Source organism: Phaenicophaeus curvirostris, chromosome 17, assembly GCF_032191515.1.
Source record: "Phaenicophaeus curvirostris isolate KB17595 chromosome 17, BPBGC_Pcur_1.0, whole genome shotgun sequence".
Classification (NCBI taxonomy): Eukaryota; Metazoa; Chordata; class Aves; order Cuculiformes; family Cuculidae; genus Phaenicophaeus; species Phaenicophaeus curvirostris.
The window spans coordinates 2,661,854-2,681,938 of record NC_091408.1 but is presented as its reverse complement, the minus strand read 5'-3'; the positions used below and the strand labels follow the sequence as shown (position 1 = coordinate 2,681,938).

Below are 20,085 nucleotides of genomic sequence, written 5' to 3'. Positions count from 1 at the left end.
GACACGTAGGCGAATGAATGTCATGAAGAAATTCTGTGATCTATTTGGCAAACATTCCACTTTGTTAATCCTCCTTTTATTTATTGAGCATCAATGTGTTGAAATCTGCTCAGAGCAAAAGTGGTTCCTTTGCACCTCCTCTGCTCCTCTTCCCCACAGAAAATTGTTGTCTGTGTTTGGGAGAGACTACAGGGTTCTGGATGCATTTCATGAAGGTCAGTTGTGCAGCAGGGATCGTGTCTGAAGAGGAACCGCGGTTGGAAAGCTTCTCCTTGGAGTGATTGGGCTGGAGAGAGCCAGCTTGGCACATAAGGAGAGGGAGGCCCTTGCTGGCTGAGGGGGTTGAAGTAAGGAGTGACACGGAGTCGCTGGGGAGAGGTGTTGAAGCAAAGGTGCTCAGCTGGGAGCAGCAGCAGCAGCAGCTCGGAGCAGAGGTGGGAGCAGGATTGGAGCTCTGCAGCTGGCTCCGCAAGGACCAGATGAGAGAGCTTGATGCCGAAGCCAAAGAGAAGTAAGCAAATTATTCTGAATAAAAGGTGACAAAGGCAGAACGTAATAGAGCATTTGAGCTGCCTGTTCAGAGTCAGAGAGAAATACAGCGACCAAAGGCAAGATGGAGGATTTAATTTTTAATTAGCCATAATTAATTCCTTCCACATCTTATGTCTGGTGAGAAGACAGAGTGAAAGGAAGCTATAGTGGTTGTGCTCTGATGTGTTATAGTACCGAAGAGGGAGACAAAGGGATGTATGTTAGTGAGCTGAAGTGCTGGCTGCTGAGCTCAGGGATGATGTGGGTGTCTGGCTGCGTAACGATCCTGTTGAAGTTTTGCTTATTGCAACACTGAAGGGCTTTTACTTTGCATGCAGTTTTCAATGTTGCTACTCGATAGTGCATGGTCTAGCTGAATCAGAGACAGTGCAGCACCTGCTCCAAACTTAACCATAAATATAAGAATAGCTGATGGGATGCAATAGGTACCTTGCTCTTGAGTCTTTAAACTGATGTAGGAATGAGGGAATAATAGCTGAAGACGGCTCAGAAAGGATTCTTCCTCAGGAGAAAAACCCATATTTAATTTTATCCAATTAAAAAAAGCCTTACGTTTTCCTTTAATGTGTATTTGTTTGAGAGATCCAGGCTTATTAACAGCTTTTGGTAGCTGGGGGCTTTTGCAAATTTGCTGTGGAAGTTTTCCTTGCCACTGTTATACTATGAGACAGATATTTGTCATAATTTACAGCTGTTAGAAAAAAAACCAAACCCAAATGCTCAAAGGAAAATGTATTTGCTCCTGTCAGATAATTCTGTGCAGCTTCTTTGGCCCTGCTGATGTTAAACCTGCTCCTTCTTTATTCACCCTCTTAGAGAAAACTAACTGGGACCTGCATTTTCCATTTCCCAAAACCTAAAGCAGCATTACTCTGCTTCTTCTCAATTTGTCCTTTGGAAGGTCAGCTTTAAAGACCATAAAATCAGCACAGTAATGCTAATAGGATCCATATTATAGGATCCAGTAATTCCTCAGATTACTTTGTGTATCCTCGCTTGTGTTTCACCAGCGCTGGAGCCCCAGTGCTGGGATGGTGCTGGGATGTCCTCGAGCCCTCTTAGCATGCCACCGGCTCCTTGCTCCTGGCACAGTTTATTAATATGCCAGGGACGGGAGCAACATCCTCCTATTAGCTAAGCATTGAATTCTGGATTTGCAAAAGAGCTGCAAGGTGTGGAAGAATTTCTTCTGCTCAAAACTAAGTTTTCTTTCCTCCCTGTCTGGCAGCAGCGAGCGCTGGGCTCGGGCAACGAGGGCTCTTTGGGGAGCAGGGGGGGACGTGGCCACCTGCCATGGAAATGGAGATTTTACAAACATAATGAAAGGCAAAACAAAGAAAACATTATCTACAGCGCGAGCTGCTGAGAAGCAAACAGCAGCTTACATATGGTTTGGGTTTGGCACGGCCTTTATTTTCACCCTTGGACAGGACTCCCTATCAAGTTGTTTACTGTATTAATGACACCAGACAGAATTACAGCAAATGGGCTGAGCACGTTCATTACTGCCCTAATTGTCATCGTTCCCTCTGAGGCCAGGACAGCCGAGCACTGCACAGAGCTCTAAATGTGAACAGACGGATGGCTTTCTCCCTACTAATGCTGATTTTCCTCCACATCCTCTCTTTGGTTATCACCTACCAGAAAGGGAATACCCAGTCCAAGTGCTGGAATAATTCTGATTCACTATAAATAGTCCTCTGGGAGGAGTTCTTACAGCAAACACAGTTTGTAAAGGCAAAACATTCTTTTTCTCAGGCTCCTTCTTTGTTACATGTAAAGCATTGACTCTTAAATCATTGTAGTTATTGCTACTTCCTCAAATAAAATCCAGCTCTAGGTATAAAAAAACAAGATAACGTATAAAGTTACTTGTGCCGTTGTATGAAACTCTTCAAAGGAAAGGTGATAAATACTTTGCCCTTCCTTTAAAACATGCCTCTTCACTTACCTATTTCACCTGTTTTTAACAGGTTTTCCTTATTTCAGATAATTACGTTTCCCTGTGTCAGCCTTTTAGCTGTTAAGAGCAAACAGCTGAGTTGCCTCTGCCTCCAGCCTGCTCTGCTCTGGCAAGAAATCAGTTCTATATACGTACCATGCTCAGAGCGAGCAGGTTTGTGCTTCAGAAGGTGTAAGGGGGTATGTTGTTTCTTTTTCTTTCCTGCTTGGTTTGCTGTAGGCTACTTTTTTGTAGCAGTATGGGAGCAGTGGGGGTAAGTCCAGAGCTCTTTGTAAGGTTTTTATGCCAACGTACTTTTTAAAACAAGCATTTCTGGCTAAATGAGGAGGAGTGACTCTCTTGGCAAACTGGTGCCTGACTTTCAGGTTGTGGATGGCAACGATTTTCTTCTTTTTCAAAGGAAAAGAGGTAGAACTGTTTCTGGGGTGTTCTGGAGAGAATGATGTGAGCAGGAGGAGGGAAGGAGCTGACTTTTACACGCTTGGAGCAGAGAGGGATGTTTTTTTTACCATCAGTGGAGTAGGGGGCTTGCAATATGTACACCAGAACCCCTGGTAACTTGTACACAACTGCTTGAGGAGCCTTGAAGTTTAGCTGAAAATCCAAACCAGGATAACAGCTGTTTGGTAACCCTGATGGGTGGGTCCTGCCGCAGGCAGAATGCTGCAGGTCACCACCACTGCATTTGCACTTGCTATGGAGTAAAAATAACTTGAGTGCTTGAGGGGATCACTGTGCTTCTTCCTTATCCTTTTTCCCTGTCCCCACCTCTGTAACAAGTTGGAGTGCTCACCTTTTCTCTCGCTTTCAGAGCTGCAGGCAGCGATGGAAGCTCCTCCTGGGTACTGTGACCAGATCCTTAATAACCACCTTGTGCACTGTAAAGTATTGCGAGAGTAGTAAAGGGATGTCCTCTGGCGACAACATCTTATTTTCACATAAATTCCTTCTGCATTAAGTCTCATTCTCATAAGAACTGTTCCCTGCAAAGCACTGCTGGTCTGTTAACCCCTCGGTCAGGCTGGTTGGTTGGTGGGGCACAAAAGGCTCTGCTGTAGCTTCAGGTAGTGGTTTCCAGAATGAAGCAAGTGAGTGACCTATTGTTGATGTCTTCATGCTCGATCTCTGAATTCAAATGCTTGTTAGTGAAGTGCTTTGTGTGCGAGGGGGTCCAGGAGTGCCAAACTAATATGGAAGGTGTGATAAAGATGTTTTCTGCATCAGTTTGAAGGTTTGCTATTCATTCCCGAGAACGTTCCCTGCTCTGTTGTGGCTGCTTCTCCAGGCTCTGTTGAAATATTACACTTGCCAGTAAATTTGCACCAAGGTGACAAGTCTGTGCTCACAGCCCCTTCAGATGTGCCCTCTGAGTTCCTCCTACCTGCGTACAAAACTGCAGCCTTGGCATCTGATGCTACTTCAAGCCTGACAAACCAGGCCCAGAGCAAGCACACGTTCTAAATTAACATGAGTGGTTGGGTGACCTTTGCTGTAATTCATGTGAATTAGACCTTGTGTTGCAGCCGCTGCAAGTTACTGTTTTGTAGTTGCAATCTAAGCAGTCCTTGATTTCTGGGAGCTCTGGTGCAGAGATAAAGATTGGCTTTTGATATGGGAGCCTGAGTTGTAATCTTGCTTTGGACAGCAATTTGTTGTCCCAGGCATCATTTGTCTTATCTGCTTTTGGTTCCGACACTGACTTGTCGCTTCCTCAAGAGCAGCGATTACACAGGCCAGTTTCTCTTGGCTTTCTGCTGTCTGAAGGATTTCATCCTCTGGGTTTGTGTGGGAACGCTTCTATGGAGACGTGGTACCAACATTTGTTTTATCTGTGGCCTTCTTGCTGTGTCCAGGAGCTGTGCTCTGACCTAGACAGAAGGCATCTTAGCAAGGTGTCTCTTTCTGTTCATCTGCAAGACTTTTGAATACATGAACTTACCATTTTATGCTGCTCACCCTGTAATGCGTGGACTCTCAGACAATCAAAGGCTGTCCTTCTCTTTGCTAGAAGTTGAATAAATCTACTCTCATTTCCAGAAACTTTAACTTGGGATTTCCAGCTGGAAAACTAACATTCAGCATCCTGTTGGCTAGGGAATACGTGTTATGGATCTTATCAGTTATTTCTGCTTCCCAATAAGATGTCCTGTTCTGCAATTGATAAATATCCAGCGTTCATTAAGGAGTTGCATCTGATCCAGCAGCAGTCGATCTAAGTGTGTTGGTGCTGAAGAGAACTCTGGCATTTGTATCTCAAGGAATGACTGAGAGCAAGAGCAGGCAGTCAGTGTCTCTGGTCTCTTTTGACAGGATTTGTTGCTTGATTTTTATAGTCTTAAATTTCCCCAGTGAGGTGCGATTGCTGTTGCTTTCCTCGCTCATCAAACTAGCGAGTTGGAGGTGCAAAACTCTGCAAAAGCAGAGTTTTGGGCAGCTTCTCTGCTGAGGGCAAAGCAAGCTGATAAAGCCAAAGGATCTTTCCTAGTAGTTGTTGTGGTTTTTCAATTCTAGGGTTATAAAGAATTGTTGTATACTTTAGGTTGGGTGCCTAAATGCATTGGTGCCTGCTGACAGCACTGTAACCTGGGAGCACTGGGGCAAACTGGGAATCCTGGAGGCGTACTAGGAATTTTGAGGCAAGAAGGGCTGGTTTCACTAACCTGGATCAGAAGAGCAAGACTGCTGGCACTAACCCAAAATTTGAGCTGCTCATATTAACCTGACAGGCAATTGTTTTATTAAAGTTGACGCGCTGAATGGGACTCTTTTTAATGATATTCTTTACCTGTCTCATTGTGTTAAAGTGGGGAAAGGGAAAGTGGGGGAAGAGGAGCGAGCAGGGCCAGCGATGGCAGGTGGAACCGAACATCAGCACCGGTTTCTTGCCTTGAACCGCCCGGCACAGCCGATGTAGACCCCGCGTAACAAGAAAGAGTTGCTAAGAACAAATCTCTATTGTTCCCCGTCATCTTTAAATGAGTGTCAAAGTAGGCAGGGGGGCTTTGACCGTTAACCGCACAATTTAGCCTGCCCGTTGTGTCCGGCAGCCCCCACCGCCTTGGAGTTTCTCGGATGAGAAAAGGCGGCCTCAGCCCCTTATAAATGGGCCAACTCTTCTCCTTTGTGTGCAGACTGCCCAGTGTGAAATCTGCAGTGACGTTAAATGTTTTCTAATGAATAATTACTGAAAGGAAATGTAGGAATATATGTGTAATGGATTGTAGCGCATTAAAATGTTGTATTTTGGGCACAAAAATGTTGTCCTTCACCAGCGCCGCGATTGTTTCAGGCAGCCTTTTGTAGGGGTTTGATTCTCAATGGATTATCTGTGAGCGCTCGCATTTCAAATAGAAATCAAAAGGGCCCTTTGGCAAACTAATGTTTTTCAAAATGGCAGCCATGAAGCCCATTTAGTATTTAAAGTTTGGGTTTTAAAGAAATGTTTGAACTCTGGAGATTTTCCCACTTTTTTTCTTTCTTTTGATTTATGAAAGTGAAGTGGTTCACCTCGACCTCTCCTCTATTGAGAAAGACAGACAGTCACCCTTTAACAAGTCTATAGCAGACTATGCCCTGGAGACAGACAAGAGGCCTTAAGAACTGTTGGCGTTTCCCTAGGCTGTTGATTAACCTTAAAACCCTCTTATTCTGTATTCTTTTGAAAAGAAATTAGGTTACAATGTGTAAATTTTTCCACACTATAATTGTAATTATGAATTCCGTTGCCTTGCAGAGCTCGTACAGTAGTGCCAGGCAGCCCGAGTTCCTCGGTCCAGACCCAAGGCATCGCTTTTCCGCAGCGCTGCCGCCTTTCCAAGCACGGTCAATTCCTAGCATCTTGGTTCATTATAGATGTGAAGAGGTTTCCAGAGATTTAGGGGCCAGTCTTACTGAAATGTCTAAAAATCATCTCATCTTTTTGTTGGCTTTGCTGCCAACTCGGTCCCTTGATGGAGATCTGGCATGCTTTAATCCATTTTATGCGTGGCTCTAGTTTAACTGGAAATTACCCTGAACAGATTAATTCTTACGAGCCGCGCCAAAGTTCCCACAGCAGGAGGAAAGTATTTCCCTGTTGCTCAGGGTTTGCCATGGCTCTTGGACAGGGGCATTTTGCTCCCAGTCCTATTGCCAAGCAGACAGCAGGACCAGTTCTCTGGTGGTCAATGAACCTGAGTTGTCTTTAGGAAAACAGGGATGGGATCCTGGCTCCTCCTGGAGCAGATTCTGTGCAGGCAGCTGCTTGTAGCCCTTCCAGCCACCCTGCTGTAATCTTGACCTTGAGGTCACTGCCAGAGTTGAAGGAAGAGACAGCCTTGCTGAGACCTGTCCTTGCTCCCCTGCTGACCTTGCCAGGCAGGCTCTTGCAGAACATCTTTCTTTACCGCTTTTTATGGTCGAGCTCTGTCACTGCGCTTGTGGCCCACTTCTCTTGAGAGCCTCAGATGCAAGGCGGGGCAGAGCCCAAGGGCTTTCCTTGTTATAATCCTCGCAGTGCTGCCGTCCAGTTTTCAGGGCTCTTAATGAGCAAATTCCTGTTGCGCACAAGGGGTGCAGGACTGGGTCAAGGAGCACTGCCTCTTGCAGTAAATGAGTATTGCCAAAACAGAGCTCTGACGTTTCTAAAGGAATCTGTGTTAGCAGTGTTGCCCTAAGCCCATCTGTCCTGAGCAAGCCTGGCACTCTCCTGTCCATGATAAGTCTCATTTCTGTTTTAAAGATGGCTCAGAAATGTCTGTTTACCACGCACGAGTTTTACTTGCTTACATCTTGGGGTTGTAACAACAAAAAAAGGAGAGGAAAAGGGTCATAAATGTTTGGTATCACAGCAGATTTCCAAGGATGCCAGCTGGAGAGCGAGCTGAACAAATAGACTCGACTGGGCTTTAGGATCACAGTGTCCAGCGTTTGATAAAGCTCTGAGTTTGGGGAGGAGGTGGGAAGAAGTCGTAGGTAGTTGGTAAGAATTAACTTTCTGTTACCAGAAATTGATTCTGGTAGGAAACATGGTTCTAAATAATCTGTTACCTTGGCATTTCTTCCCACTTCTCTATCGAAATATAAATTACCGAGGTTTTCTATTTTAATTCTTGAATGTCCTTGTTCATAATCAGTGTTTATGAGCTGAGGATAAGCCAGAAATGCCCCAACTCAGCTTCCCAGATTGTACAGTTTTTCTCTATGACTCTCAGCCTCGAGGTAAGATACCTTAACTTCTTAACTTTGCTGTAAGACCAGACGAAGATATTTTGAGATGCAGGAAGGGTTCTTCCACTTCTGTAGACTCTGATCTCCCTACAAGTCCCTCTAGGAGAACACCTGGACTTGGCTGTGAAGCTTCTTAAATCCAGAGCTCTATACAGGATTGAAAGAATGATCTGGAGGATGGTCGAACAGAACCGAGAGGTCACTTGCTGCTGCTCATGGATCACCGGCTGCCCAAACGGAGGGGACTTAATCTCTTGACAATTGTTTATGCAGAGCAGCAATCATGGGAAAATATTTGTTGTTGTTGTCTTTGACAGCTGGGCAGAGGAGGGGAAAGAGCTGACATCGTTTGGGAGTTGGCAGCAGTCGGAGTCCAACCCGAGAAGTTGCTTTTTGGGGAAGAAACTCTTGTTGTGTATGGGAAGGAAAAAAAGGGATAATCCGTGGATATGTAAATCTGCAAATTAAAATGAGTTTTGCAGTGACCTCTAGTGGGAAGCAAAGCCACGGGAAAGGGATGAGAAGCCTGTTTCGGGGGGTGGGTATATTTTGTGCCTGGATTTGCTTAAATAACCCATCAGAAAGGTTAGAGTCCGTTGCTTCATCTTCAAAGTCAGACTCTGCTCTTTTGGTGGCATCTCGAAATCTCATCAAGCCGTGCTGCTGGCATAAACCCCATCACAGCCTGAGTGCTGACAGGGTGTTAGATAATTCATTAAACAAGGAGGATGTGAGCATCCCTGCCGAAGGAGAGAGGAGAGCAAACAGCCGGACACATGATACTTGGTGTCAGCGGGCCCTAACTTCAGCCCTGTTAACTCTTTCTAGAAGAAGCTCGGGTTGGAGGAGCTGACGGGAGATGGCACGCTGCAGCGGGAGGGAAGCAGGTAAAGGAGGAGGCACGTGTGAAATACAAACACTTCTGGATTTAGAGAGAGGTGGTATGGAAATCCAGCATCTCTGGCAGGTTGGGATGTTTTGGAGGGGAGCGTGGCAGATGCCTGAGAAGGCTTTTTGGATTCTGTGGTGGGAATTGGTGGCCTTGTGGGTGGTCCTAATAAACCTGAAGTCTGGTGGCTTGCATGGCATTTTGCTGTAGATTAGGGTTCTTGCCTGACCAGGTGGGTAAGAGGTGACTTGAAAGATACGCTGAGTGAGGTGGTGGCCACCTGAGGCTCTCCTCTCTCCTCTGTATTTGCATGGATAGCATGGGTTGGGTTTTTCTAGTGCTCCTGAAACAGCAGTGGCATCACCACTGTTCCATCTCCTCCCCATACATTAATCTCTCCTGTTCTATGGTGTTAAACAAACGAAAAGGCAACAATTAACTTTGGAGCCTGTTGAAAAGTTCTGAGCCTCTGGCAAAGATAAATAATAACTTTGCAAAAAAAGAAGTTGTTTTCTAACTGTTCCTTGCCAGGTCTTGTTTGTATGTTACAAACCAATACAAACTTCGTCAAACAAACTGGTCAGTTGCTTCTGACCTTATTTAGCCTTTTTTCAAGAGCTGCGCATCTCATGTATTTGTGTTGTGACCCATTGCAGTTCCTTTTAGTTTTCAATGTTGACAGACAAATCCCTGTGGGAAAAGAAACAGCCCTCATTGTAGAGAGGGAGAGATTTTCTGATAGAGCTTGCGTCTAAGCAGGCAAGAAAGAAATCTCCTGGCTCCTAAGTGATGAGGAAAGGAAAATAATCCTTTAGAAAGGGCAGTGTCTTGCTGCAGTAATGTGCACTGGGGAGGTGTCTCTTAGTGATGGTGATACCAGGTAAGCATGAAACTGCCAGTAAACTTCTAGAAATGGGGTGGGGGACAGGGTAGTAAATGATGCTGTGATAATATTGCTGCCTGACCCCAGCAGCAGCGGAACACTGAGCAAATCTGAGCACAAAGTGGTCCAGGAAAGAGTTTGGGATTTTTGTCTAATGGGGAACAGTGTCACTTAACCCATTAACATACGAGTGAGAGAATTGGGTTAAGGAAACCTGATCAGGTAGATGGCCACTGGGGTGTCGAGCTTATCCTTTCATGCTTCCTGGCTTGGAGAGAAGGTGAAAGTCTCTTGTCCTGAGTGCTGTCTCAGAAGGACAGAGCCACCTTAAGCTGTGTACAGTTTGTCTTTCCAGTAAAAGGACAAACTCTACTCTTGTCAGGCAACCACTCTGCTACAACCCAGCTGGAGGGGAAAAAATGCCTAAAAACTGTTTGGGGTGAAAATAGGGGGAAATAGTTCAGATTGTGGTATGGTTTGAGCTCTGTACCACTTTAGTTTTAAGTGTTCAGTTTAAATTCTGTTTGGCCTGCTCCAGGGTACCTGTAGAGGAAGGTGGGTTTCAGGACTGTGGGATAAAGAATATCCTGTTTGCCTATTTGCTAGCATGGAACTATCAGCTTGTTGTAGTTAAATAGGAAACATACAGTTTATGCTTATAGCCTGGGAAACAAGAGCTTGGAGCATTGGCAGTATTTCCAATATCAAATCAGCTGCTGTGGTACAGAACAGAAAGGGGAGGGTGCAAGAGAATCACGTTTTGTCAGTGACATCCTTTTTGCATCTTTCAGCCTTTTTAGCAAGAGGTGGAGGATGCCCTAGTAAAGGTTTAACCACTCCTCCAAATAGTTGTCTCATGAGTTTTATCAGCCTGGGGGCCTTGCTACTCTCTGCCCATGTCTCTCGCTGGCGTGTGGAGACATCTGCTGCCCAACTGGGAGAGCTGACTTCAGGCTGCTCATGGAATACTGAAGCAGTCTTGTGTGGAGTAGTGTTGTAGGATTAACCTGTTTTTCCTAAAGGTCAAGTCCAGTGCAGCCTTTTCTGGAGATTCTCCATTTTCATAGTGATGTCTCTCTAAAGTAGTAGCAAATGGTGTTAGAAATGAACAATTTGTCTGGTATCTTCCACCATTATCTTCCAGCTTGGTGCTTGCAACTGCTTTCTCTAGACTGAGTTAATGAAGTGTCTTAGATCGTAACTGTGTCTTTGGAGTTAGTTGTGCCTCAAATAACTCTTATGTTAGTGAGGGCTGCCTGGAGATGTTGGTCCTCCTCTCACATCACACTAGTGAGTCTCTTGACTGTAAAGAAGCTGGAGTGCAAACTCAACTGGTGTGAAATTGCCATCTTTAGAAAAGGAAAATAATCTCCTGGCATCACCTGTGCAAGATTGATTTGTCCCTGGGGGTCTGGGGAGGGACTTAGCTGACCCTCAGAGTCCCTACCTGCTCTCATAAATCTGTTTGAATAAAACTTTGTCTTGTAGAAAGAAGAAGTGGAAGACAACACTGATGAAATCATGGAAGGGGCTCTGATAGCTCGGGACAGAGTCGGGGTGCAGGACTTTGTGCTTCTAGACTCCCACACCAGCGAGAATGCTTTCCTGAGCAACCTTCGCAAGCGATACCAAGAGAACCTCATCTATGTAAGTGCTGATCATGTGAATTCATGTAGCCTGCGGCAGATGAAATGAAAAGTGTGCATTTACCAGTCAGATCTAGGAATAAGAGCTATGTGTGTACCTAGCAATAAACCTCCTTAGATGCTAGCAGCACCCAGCAGTACGATCCCCCAGTAGTCTGTCTACTTTCGCTAATGAAAATAATTGTCTTGGCGTGCTCAGAATTGCCTTACAAAGTTTCAAACAATATGCAATAAATAGTATGGGAAAGAGAAAGTGAAACTCTATCTTTGAAGACGAGGCAGCGCTGAACATGGTATCTGCCTTGTCTGAGAAGTGCTGAGTACTTCACAGTGCAAGCTGAGAAGGCTTCATAGCCACGTCTGGCTTTTCAGCTGCCCCTACGTCATACGTTGGCTTCTAGCAGTGGCAGGTTTAGATAGTCTAAGCGTGTGTTGTGTCAAATGAGGACTGGTGTTGTTATAGCATTAAAGAAAAGATTTGAAAGAGAGTGCAGAAGCTAAATGCATCATTTTGATGGGCTAAAAATGTATATAAATAAGCCAAAATATAACGTGCCCTGGAATACGTTATTTGTACAGCATTTGTAGTCAAGAAAGCACCATCTCAGTCCAACTGCTGTCTCTGGAATGAACATCCTATTTGGCTTTTGTTCACAGCAGAAAATGATCATTTCCAAAGGTTTTTGTGAAACGGAGCTGGGACAGTAAATATATTCTGACGTTAACTTTAAGTAGGGAAAAAAATCTCATAAGCATCATGAGATATCAAAACCTTTTGCATAAGATGCAAGGCTCCAAGGTTTTGCTTTCATTGTTCAATGCTGCTCTGAAGCAGGTTGCTTTAGGAAGAAGTTTGGTGATCTTTTCCAGTTGTTCTATGATCTTTTCCAGTTGTTCTATGATCTTTTCCAGTTGTTCTATGATCTTTTCCAGTTGTTCTATGATCTTTTCCAGTTGTTCTTGCATACTGTCCTGGTGTACTTGACTCCTCTTTTGGGAGCCATCATTCTTCATGATGGAACAGGTTCCCCACCTGCATGCATTCTTTCTCCCTGCAGACGTATATCGGTACCCTTCTTGTGTCTGTCAACCCTTACAAAGAGCTGGATATCTACACAGTGACGCAGATGCAGCTTTATCGAGGAGTTAACTTTTTTGAACTGCCACCACATCTGTAAGTAGAACCCTTAGGATTTCAATTTATATTAAGAAAAATTGGGTTTTCTCTGTACGAACAACAAGGTTCTGTATCCACAGTCACTAGGTCTGATGAAGGCTGATATTCTTACCTTTGTGTAGGTGTTTTGCCTCTGTGAGAATAAAAAGGATGGTGGAGAGAGGGAGGAATTGTAGAAACAGTGCTGGAAACTGTAGGGGAAGGGTTATCTTTGGAGAGAACTGTCCAGACTAGTGCTCAATGTCCTCATTACACATCGTCTAGTTGGACCACTGACTGGCTGTGTCCATCTGCAATTCAACATCTCTTAAGTTGTCCCAAGTCCTCTGATCACCTTGTCTTACCCTCTGAGGCTCCGTGATGGTACAGGCAACCCCAGGGCTAGCACAGTGCTCACACACAGCCTCCACTTGGAATTCCCAGGGGGAGAAACCTGAATTTCTGAAATCTCTGCCTCCCGCTGTCATCCCTAAAGGGTGCTTCTCCTCTGAATGCTTCCTGTGATCCTTGTTCAGATATGCCATAGCTGACAATGCCTACCGGGTGATGTGCAACGAGTACAACAACCACTTCATCCTCATCTCTGGGGAGAGCGGAGCTGGGAAGACAGAAGCATCCAAGAAGATCTTGCAGTATTATGCAGTAACCTGTCCAACTACAGACCAGCTGCAGATCGTCCGTGATCGTCTGCTACTTTCTAATCCTGTTCTGGAGGTAGGAACTAAATAAAGGTACAAAATGCAGAAGAGTTGGTGTTGATGGATTCATGTCATAAGGCTTAAATGCAAGTCTACACACTTGCACCCAGGAATGGCTTCCTGCTTTACATGGTTTTGTGCTTGAATATGTCACATAAATAACATGTTTGGCCTCATGGCAGCACAACTCTGAAAGCATTCTTAGAATTTAATATCACTCCATATTTAGGAATTTAAACTTATATTTTGTAGTGCAGGATAGCTGAAACCTGGGAGTACAAAAAGTGTGCAGCATCCAACAGTTCCCTGTGGCTGCAGAAAAAGTGATAAATTGTTAAGCTTCACACTAAAGTTAGGAAAATACATTAGTTTAGAATCATAGAATAATTAAAATTGTAAAAGACCCTTAAGATCATCGAGTCCAGCCATAAACCCAGCACTGGCAAGTCCACCAAGTTTGTACTTCTGTAATCGCTCTAAATTCAGCAGCAGAACTCAGCTGCTGCAGTAGCTCTATTTCTGCAGCTTTGCCCTGCCACGGGCGTCAGGCTCTCGGATTAAGTCACTTCTAATCCTACTATCGATTTATCCACAGGCTTTTGGAAATGCAAAAACTCTGCGTAATGACAACTCGAGTAGATTTGGGAAATATATGGATATCCAATTTGATTTTAAGGTGAGAACAAACGTAATGGACCGCTATTAAAACAAGCTGTATCAGCAAACCTCTTGGATGCTTACCAGGCAGCACAGCATTTATTAAGACTTACACTGCAGATTTCTGACCCTATTTTTACAGGCGCTGCATTTCATGAGTAAAGTGACTGGTTCTACATCTTGAAAGCTTCCTATATTACTGGTAATACTGCCAGTGCTCAGTAGAAAGCTAATATAAATTGTTGTAAAGCACAAGTTGCTCTGGAAGGACAGCAAACTCTTTCGATACAGCTTGAATTGTTGTTGGCTACCAGCTCTTAAACACAAGATGGCAGATAAGTAACAGCAGAAACTGGCTTCTCCCACCACTGTTCCTTGCCCAGAGCAGGGGTGGCTGCCCCATCCCTGGAGGGGTTCAAAGCCAGGTTGGATGGGAATTGGAGTCCCTTATCCAGTGGGAGGTGTCCCTGCCCGTGGCAGGGGGATGGGACTGGATGGGCTTTGAGGTCCCTTCCAAGCCAAACCATTCTGTGATTGTCCCGAGGTGTGGGAGAGCAGCTGTCACGATGATGTCGGTTCTATCTGTTGGTGTTGGTCTGCTTTCTTCTGCCAGGGAGCTCCAGTAGGAGGGCACATCCTCAGTTACCTAATTGAGAAATCCCGAGTTGTCCACCAAAACCACGGAGAGAGGAATTTCCATATTTTCTACCAGCTATTAGAGGGTGGAGACAAGGATCTTCTTTGCTGGCTCGGGCTGGAGCGCAACCCCCAAAAATACGCATATCTCATCCAGGTCAGTGAGCTTGTACCTCTCTGTGTCTTGCATCAGGAATTGCAGGCATGGCAAATGCAGCTTTTTTCCTCACGCACTCGGTATGCTGCTGAGCTGCTAAGAGAAACCTGCTGTGTGTCCTGTTATAGCAAAACTCACAGGCAGTTTGTTCGCAAATGTTTGCCATGAGGCCATCAAACGCTGTTCTGCCCCTGGTGCTTTTGTAGCAGGAACTGTTCCAGCTGCAAACAGCTAAGGGTGCACGTGATGAGTGGCTTATAAGGGATAATATCTCTTATTGGATCAGCTGATAATGGTTGTGAGGGCAGAAAAAAACTCTTGGGCAAGGTGACCCAGTGACAGCAAAGCCATAAGAGTTTAAAAAAACGATTAGCAAGAATCCTGGTGAATCGCCCCTGGTTGTATGTGTGCAGAATGGCTAGCCAGGTGCAGGCTGCCTCTGGAGGAGGAACCTGGGAATGAAAGTGATGTGCCCACTAACAAGCTCTGTTTGTTGCTGATAATAAGCTTTGCTGATGAATTGTACTAACTCATCTTTCTTTTACTGTATAGGGTCGATGTGCCAAAGTCTTCTCTATTAATGACAAGAATGACTGGAAAATAGTCCGCAAAGCTTTCTCTATTATTGACTTTACTGAAAAAGATTTAGAGGTATGCATATTAAACGGGACTGAGCCTACCGCAGGGAAGTTAAGTAAGGAGAGCACTGTTGTCTTCCCTTCACAGTGATGGAAGCAGTCTCGCTCGGGTGAGGTGTTAAGGATGGGGTAGCACATCATTCTGGGGTGATTGAGGGAGAGGTGGGTGAAGAGCTCTATCGCTTGGTACAGCACAATGGCAACTGGTGGTAGCATCTCTCTGGAGCAGGTTGGCTGGCTTGCCTCCTTCAGCCTAGCCAGCATTACATTTATCAGCGTGCACAGGAAAGATTAGTGCTGTCTCCTGGAGCTGTGGGAACCCGTTTTCTGATGGTGTCTCTCTCATTATTAGCATCTCTTTGGAATTGTTGCCAGTGTCCTGCACCTCGGGAACATTCAGTTTGAAGAAGATAGCAATGGGCATGCCATCATTCGTGATGGCACACAGATCAAATGGATTTCAAAGGTATCTCTTCTGAGACAGCATAAATGCTATAGATGGTGTGAAGAAAGCCTTAACGTTGCTGTGTTTTCTTCTTAAGGACAAAAACATCTGTTTCTAAAAGCAGGATTTATATATAAATACCCAGCTCTTTGTTATAAGCTGTCTTAAATTGTAGGACCCCTTTTCTCTGTGGCACATCTCTGAAACTTCCTTACTTATTGTTCCTCAGAGATAAGTATAGGTGAGATCTACCCAGGCTTGCATACCCTGGTGTGAATGGGAATGGACTGGGGGACTATGCCCTACTGACCACACAATGCTACCTATTTAAACAGTCTGCTAGCTGGACTCTGAGTGCAAGTGTTCCTTTTTCTGCAGCTGCTGGGTGTGCACTTGTCCATCCTGCAGGAAGCTCTCACCCATCGGAAGATCGAAGCCAGATCTGAAGAGGTATCGAGCAGTCCTTTGTCACCCTAGGCAGCTGGGTGCCACCCAGCCTGGTGGTGGTGACAGATGAGGAGCTCCGCTTTTAGCAGCGTTACAGCAAAACCAGATCACCCTCGCTGGCTGGCTCCTCCTCTGTATCACCATCCTCCTCTAGCCTGAGATGTTAGACTAAAATATATTCCCAGTATTAGAGTTTTACTGCTGACAAGGTAGTAGCTGCTAAAAAGGGACTCGGGTAGTGCTGTATTTGAGCCAAACAATTCCCTTTTGTTCAGTCCCTAGAGAGCTTCCTAGGGAACAGCACTGCATAAACGGAGAAAAGCACGGGTAAAAACTATTCTTGGAGCATTTTGTACCAAGTTTAATAAACTAAAACTACAAGGAAGTTAGAATACTTCTTCCCACTTGTCTAAATTGGTACTTTTGAAATGTAGTCTCACAATCCTGCAGGCATGTGACCAAACACCAGCCTGAAGTAATGCTGATGGTAAATAAAACTGGCTTTGCCAAAGCTTGCTCTGAATTCTGTATTATTCATCTCTGGCATATCTTTATGTATTTTTTTTAGGTCCTGAGCCCATTGAACGTGGATCTGGCATTCTATGCTCGCGATGCAGTAGCAAAGGCAATTTACGGGCGAACTTTCACTTGGCTAGTCAACAAAATTAATGGCTCCCTAGCCAACAAGGTTGGTTTCTTGTCTAGTGTCCTCCTAGACACTGAGTGCTCCTAACACTGAGTGGTGTCTCTTTGGTGAGGCCCTACAGTGCTCATCCCCAAGTATCCTGGATGCTTGATAATTAACGTAGGGGCATCCCATGGCACTGAACTGGAAAACTGTGATGTTGGGTGTGGAAGGTGGCACGCTAAATAGTTTTAGCTGTTCATTACCTGCTTTTAAGTGGCTTCTCCACTGGCATGGGATACAAAGCTCTCAAAGAAAAAGCTGAAAATTTAACTGAAGGAAGCAACATGGAACATACCGGGAAGAATCACTAGCTTGAAGCTTGAATTGTGTCTTTAACAGGATTCAACTCGGAAAACAGTTATTGGCCTGCTGGATATCTATGGTTTCGAAGTGCTGGACACAAACAGGTAACAGTGATTTGTGAGGCTTGGGACAACCTGTCTTTGTGCTGAGGGGGACACGTGCTGAAGTCCTACCTAGGAAGGCAAGGTAGAGGTGACTGCAAAATCTGAGTGTGCTGGGTTAGCTGAACCCCTGGTGACAACGTTAATTTGGTCTGATTGCTTGGGTTGGAGCCGTTGGCACCATGGTGTGGGAGGAAAGTTTGGGTTTGATGTGTGTGGAAGCGAGCTGTGTGGCTGGAGAACAGTAGGAGAAGTGGAAGTAAAGCTGTCCATGAAATAAATAAACTAATGCTGCCTCTCTGAAGCTTTGAACAGTTCTGCATTAACTACTGCAATGAGAAGCTTCAGCAGCTGTTGATTGAGATGACCTTGAAAGCTGAGCAGGAGGAATATGAACTGGAAGGAATAGAGGTAACGTTACTACCCCCCTCCTTTTTTCCTCTGAACTGCCGTTACACTGAATATTTTTAACAAAAATGAAGAGGGCATCCTGCTTTTTATGTTTTTTCAGTTTATATTGTTCATGTGGGAAGTACAAGATAGCCACGGGTTTCATTCTGGAACCCTTTTGCAGAGTAATTTAGCCCAGACTTAGTTTATGTAATTTAATGAAGGAGTAGGACCTTCCCCAAAACCCGAGCAGCCAGCAGTGACAATTTCCCTGTGGAAATGAGGAACTGAAAAGGTGTAGGACGCAGGAAGGTGGAGAAAAAGATGATAGTCTAGGCTGCTGAAAGCAGGAAGACCATGGAGTGGGGTGATGGATTGCTGTGCTGTCACTTTTTCCCCAGCAGCTCAGTTGGTCCTAATTCACCATGCTGACCTTTGGTGGATAGGAGCTCCAAAGAACTTAAAAAGTCCAAAAAGACCTTCCTCTAAAACTGTTCTCCCTTCTTTTTCTCTTCCAGTGGGAACCAATTCCATATTTTAACAACAAGATCATCTGTGACCTGGTTGAGCAGAAGCATAAAGGAATAATTTCCATTCTGGTAAAAACAGGTTTTGTGCTGCTTAAATTAAAATGCCTGCCTGTGCCCTGCTGTGATGGTTCATAATCACGTTTTCCCCTCTAATTGTGTGATGGATCTGCATTATTTGTAATGTAGTCAAATAGACCTTGTAAATAAAGGCGCAGAGGACTAAGGTAGAGGATCTGCTTGCTAGAGAGCTATGGCTTTTAAAGGAGGTATTCTGCTTCCACAGCAACTCTGAGTGCTTGAGAAGGCAGACTGAGGCCACTTTTTCCACTTTTTGCCTGGAGACACAGGCAGAGAAAGAAGCAACCTGCAGTGACCTGGCTATAGCCAGCAATGGGAATGGGACCCAGGCTGCTTCTGAGTGCCATCAGTGAGGCTGCAGACCACCAGAGCACTTCTCCTTAGTCACCTGAACGAGACATCCAAGCTCTTGTAAAGATTTAAGAGGACAATTTATCCCATCTATTTGCTTATGTGACTTACTATCTGAAAACAGATAAACAAAGCTCTAAATTTAACTAGGAAATTGCTTGCAGGAAGTAGAACACATCTCTAATTGTAACCAAGCTCCTTGGTTTTGTATAAAGAGTGTGTATGGTAAGTTACTGAGGAGGGATTAATGCGCTCAGAGCAGCGGTTGAGCTGGTGTCTGCTGTTCCAGGATGAAGAATGCTTACGACCTGGTGAAGCGACTGATTTGAGCTTCTTGGAAAAGCTGGAAGAGAAAGTAGGAGATCATGCCCACTTCGTGACGTATGCATTTACGCTCTGTATCCTATCACAGAGGAAGCTTTTCCCATCTTTTACCCAGAACAGAATATTGGGGAGGGAACAATTTTTGCTTTGTTCTAAGGAAAATCAAGCAGCTCATCCACTGTCTAACATTTTCATGGGCTACGCTGGTAGACTGTGACCTGGGCTGTTTGGGAGTTGGTGGTGGGGATTCCGGTCTCTTTTTCTAGCGTGATGCTGGTCTTTGAGTCTGGTTTCATCCCACACTAAAATTAGGGGCTAAAGATTAGGTGGCTTTGGCCATAGATGCTTTGTCCTCCATTGACCCCAGGAAAAGCTGAGGATATTGTGAAGAAGAGCCTAATGTCCTAGGCCGTGAGGAGTACACAAATAATTAATTCCATCTTTATATCTGTGAGCTTTGAGTATGAAGAGGAAAATGTTGATTCCGCCTTTATATTGGGTTCTTGCTCTAGGGCAAAAGATACCTCAATCCTTCCTCCCTCCTGTCTCACTTTGAAATTGAGGGAGCTGGTGATTGTTTTCCTCATGTAGGCAATGATAACATATTTAAATGGGAGTTATCAAAAGAAATCTGAATACTTCTGGAAAGGGTGATCATTGCCCAAGGGCAATGGATGGATTGCAGGGATCTTGAGGAGTTTATGGTCACTGGCTCCCATTCTCTGCTGCTGGCTGTTCAGAATGGACAAATAGATGCTAGTTTGATTATGAGTCATAACTTTATGGTCAGAGCCATGTCAGTGGGAACAAATCGCAGCCTGACCCAGTGGAAGGCATCCCTGCCCAGGGCAGGGATTTGGAACTGGATGAGCTTTAAGGTCCGTTCCAGCCCAAACTATTCCATGAAATATCAGATTCCCAGCTGTCTTACAGCTCCTCTTGGTGGAGGTGACTTTCTCCAAGCTGAGGAACTCTGTTTGCTGCTTTCTCTCTTGGTGGTGATTTTTTTTTCCTGCAGTCGCAAGCTTGCAGACCAGAAAACCCGCAAATCCATTGACTGGGTGGATTTCCGCCTCCTTCACTACGCAGGGGAAGTCACTTATAGTGCTGTTGGTGAGTGTGAGCAAAATGCCAGACTAGAACTTACCTGAGCTTTTAAGCCAATGTGGCAGATGATAACCTGATAGGAAGATGAATTACAAAATATCTGCCCTCTGAAGGTACCACTACTTGGAAGTCTTAAACATAAATGCAGTGAGATTTTTGAGGATATAAATGCCCAGATTTTGTGCTAGAGGGTGTAGTTTGCAAAAGAATTAAACCT

General features: G+C 44.8%; 1 protein-coding gene across 3 annotated transcripts in view; it reads left to right on the top strand.

Moving 5' to 3' along the window:
• The first annotated feature begins 364 nt into the window (after positions 1-364).
• The window catches only part of MYO1H (myosin IH), a 30,328-nt gene continuing 10,607 nt past the window's right edge, over positions 365-20,085 (top strand). The window contains exons 1-15 of one of the 3 annotated variants that reach the window (XM_069870981.1): positions 365-511; positions 10,984-11,142; positions 12,200-12,315; positions 12,834-13,032; positions 13,612-13,692; positions 14,287-14,466; positions 15,019-15,117; positions 15,457-15,570; positions 15,928-15,999; positions 16,565-16,684; positions 17,024-17,091; positions 17,394-17,499; positions 17,997-18,077; positions 18,727-18,818; positions 19,780-19,874. In XM_069870981.1, the coding sequence (XP_069727082.1) occupies positions 11,017-11,142; positions 12,200-12,315; positions 12,834-13,032; positions 13,612-13,692; positions 14,287-14,466; positions 15,019-15,117; positions 15,457-15,570; positions 15,928-15,999; positions 16,565-16,684; positions 17,024-17,091; positions 17,394-17,499; positions 17,997-18,077; positions 18,727-18,818; positions 19,780-19,874 (1,549 nt within the window). In that variant the 5' untranslated portion in view covers positions 365-511; positions 10,984-11,016. Of the gene's footprint in view, positions 512-8,335; positions 8,611-9,377; positions 9,493-10,983; positions 11,143-12,199; positions 12,316-12,833; positions 13,033-13,611; positions 13,693-14,286; positions 14,467-15,018; positions 15,118-15,456; positions 15,571-15,927; positions 16,000-16,564; positions 16,685-17,023; positions 17,092-17,393; positions 17,500-17,996; positions 18,078-18,726; positions 18,819-19,779; positions 19,875-20,085 lie in introns of those variants that run through there. The other 2 variants (XM_069870982.1, XM_069870983.1) reach the window with 2 other exon arrangements.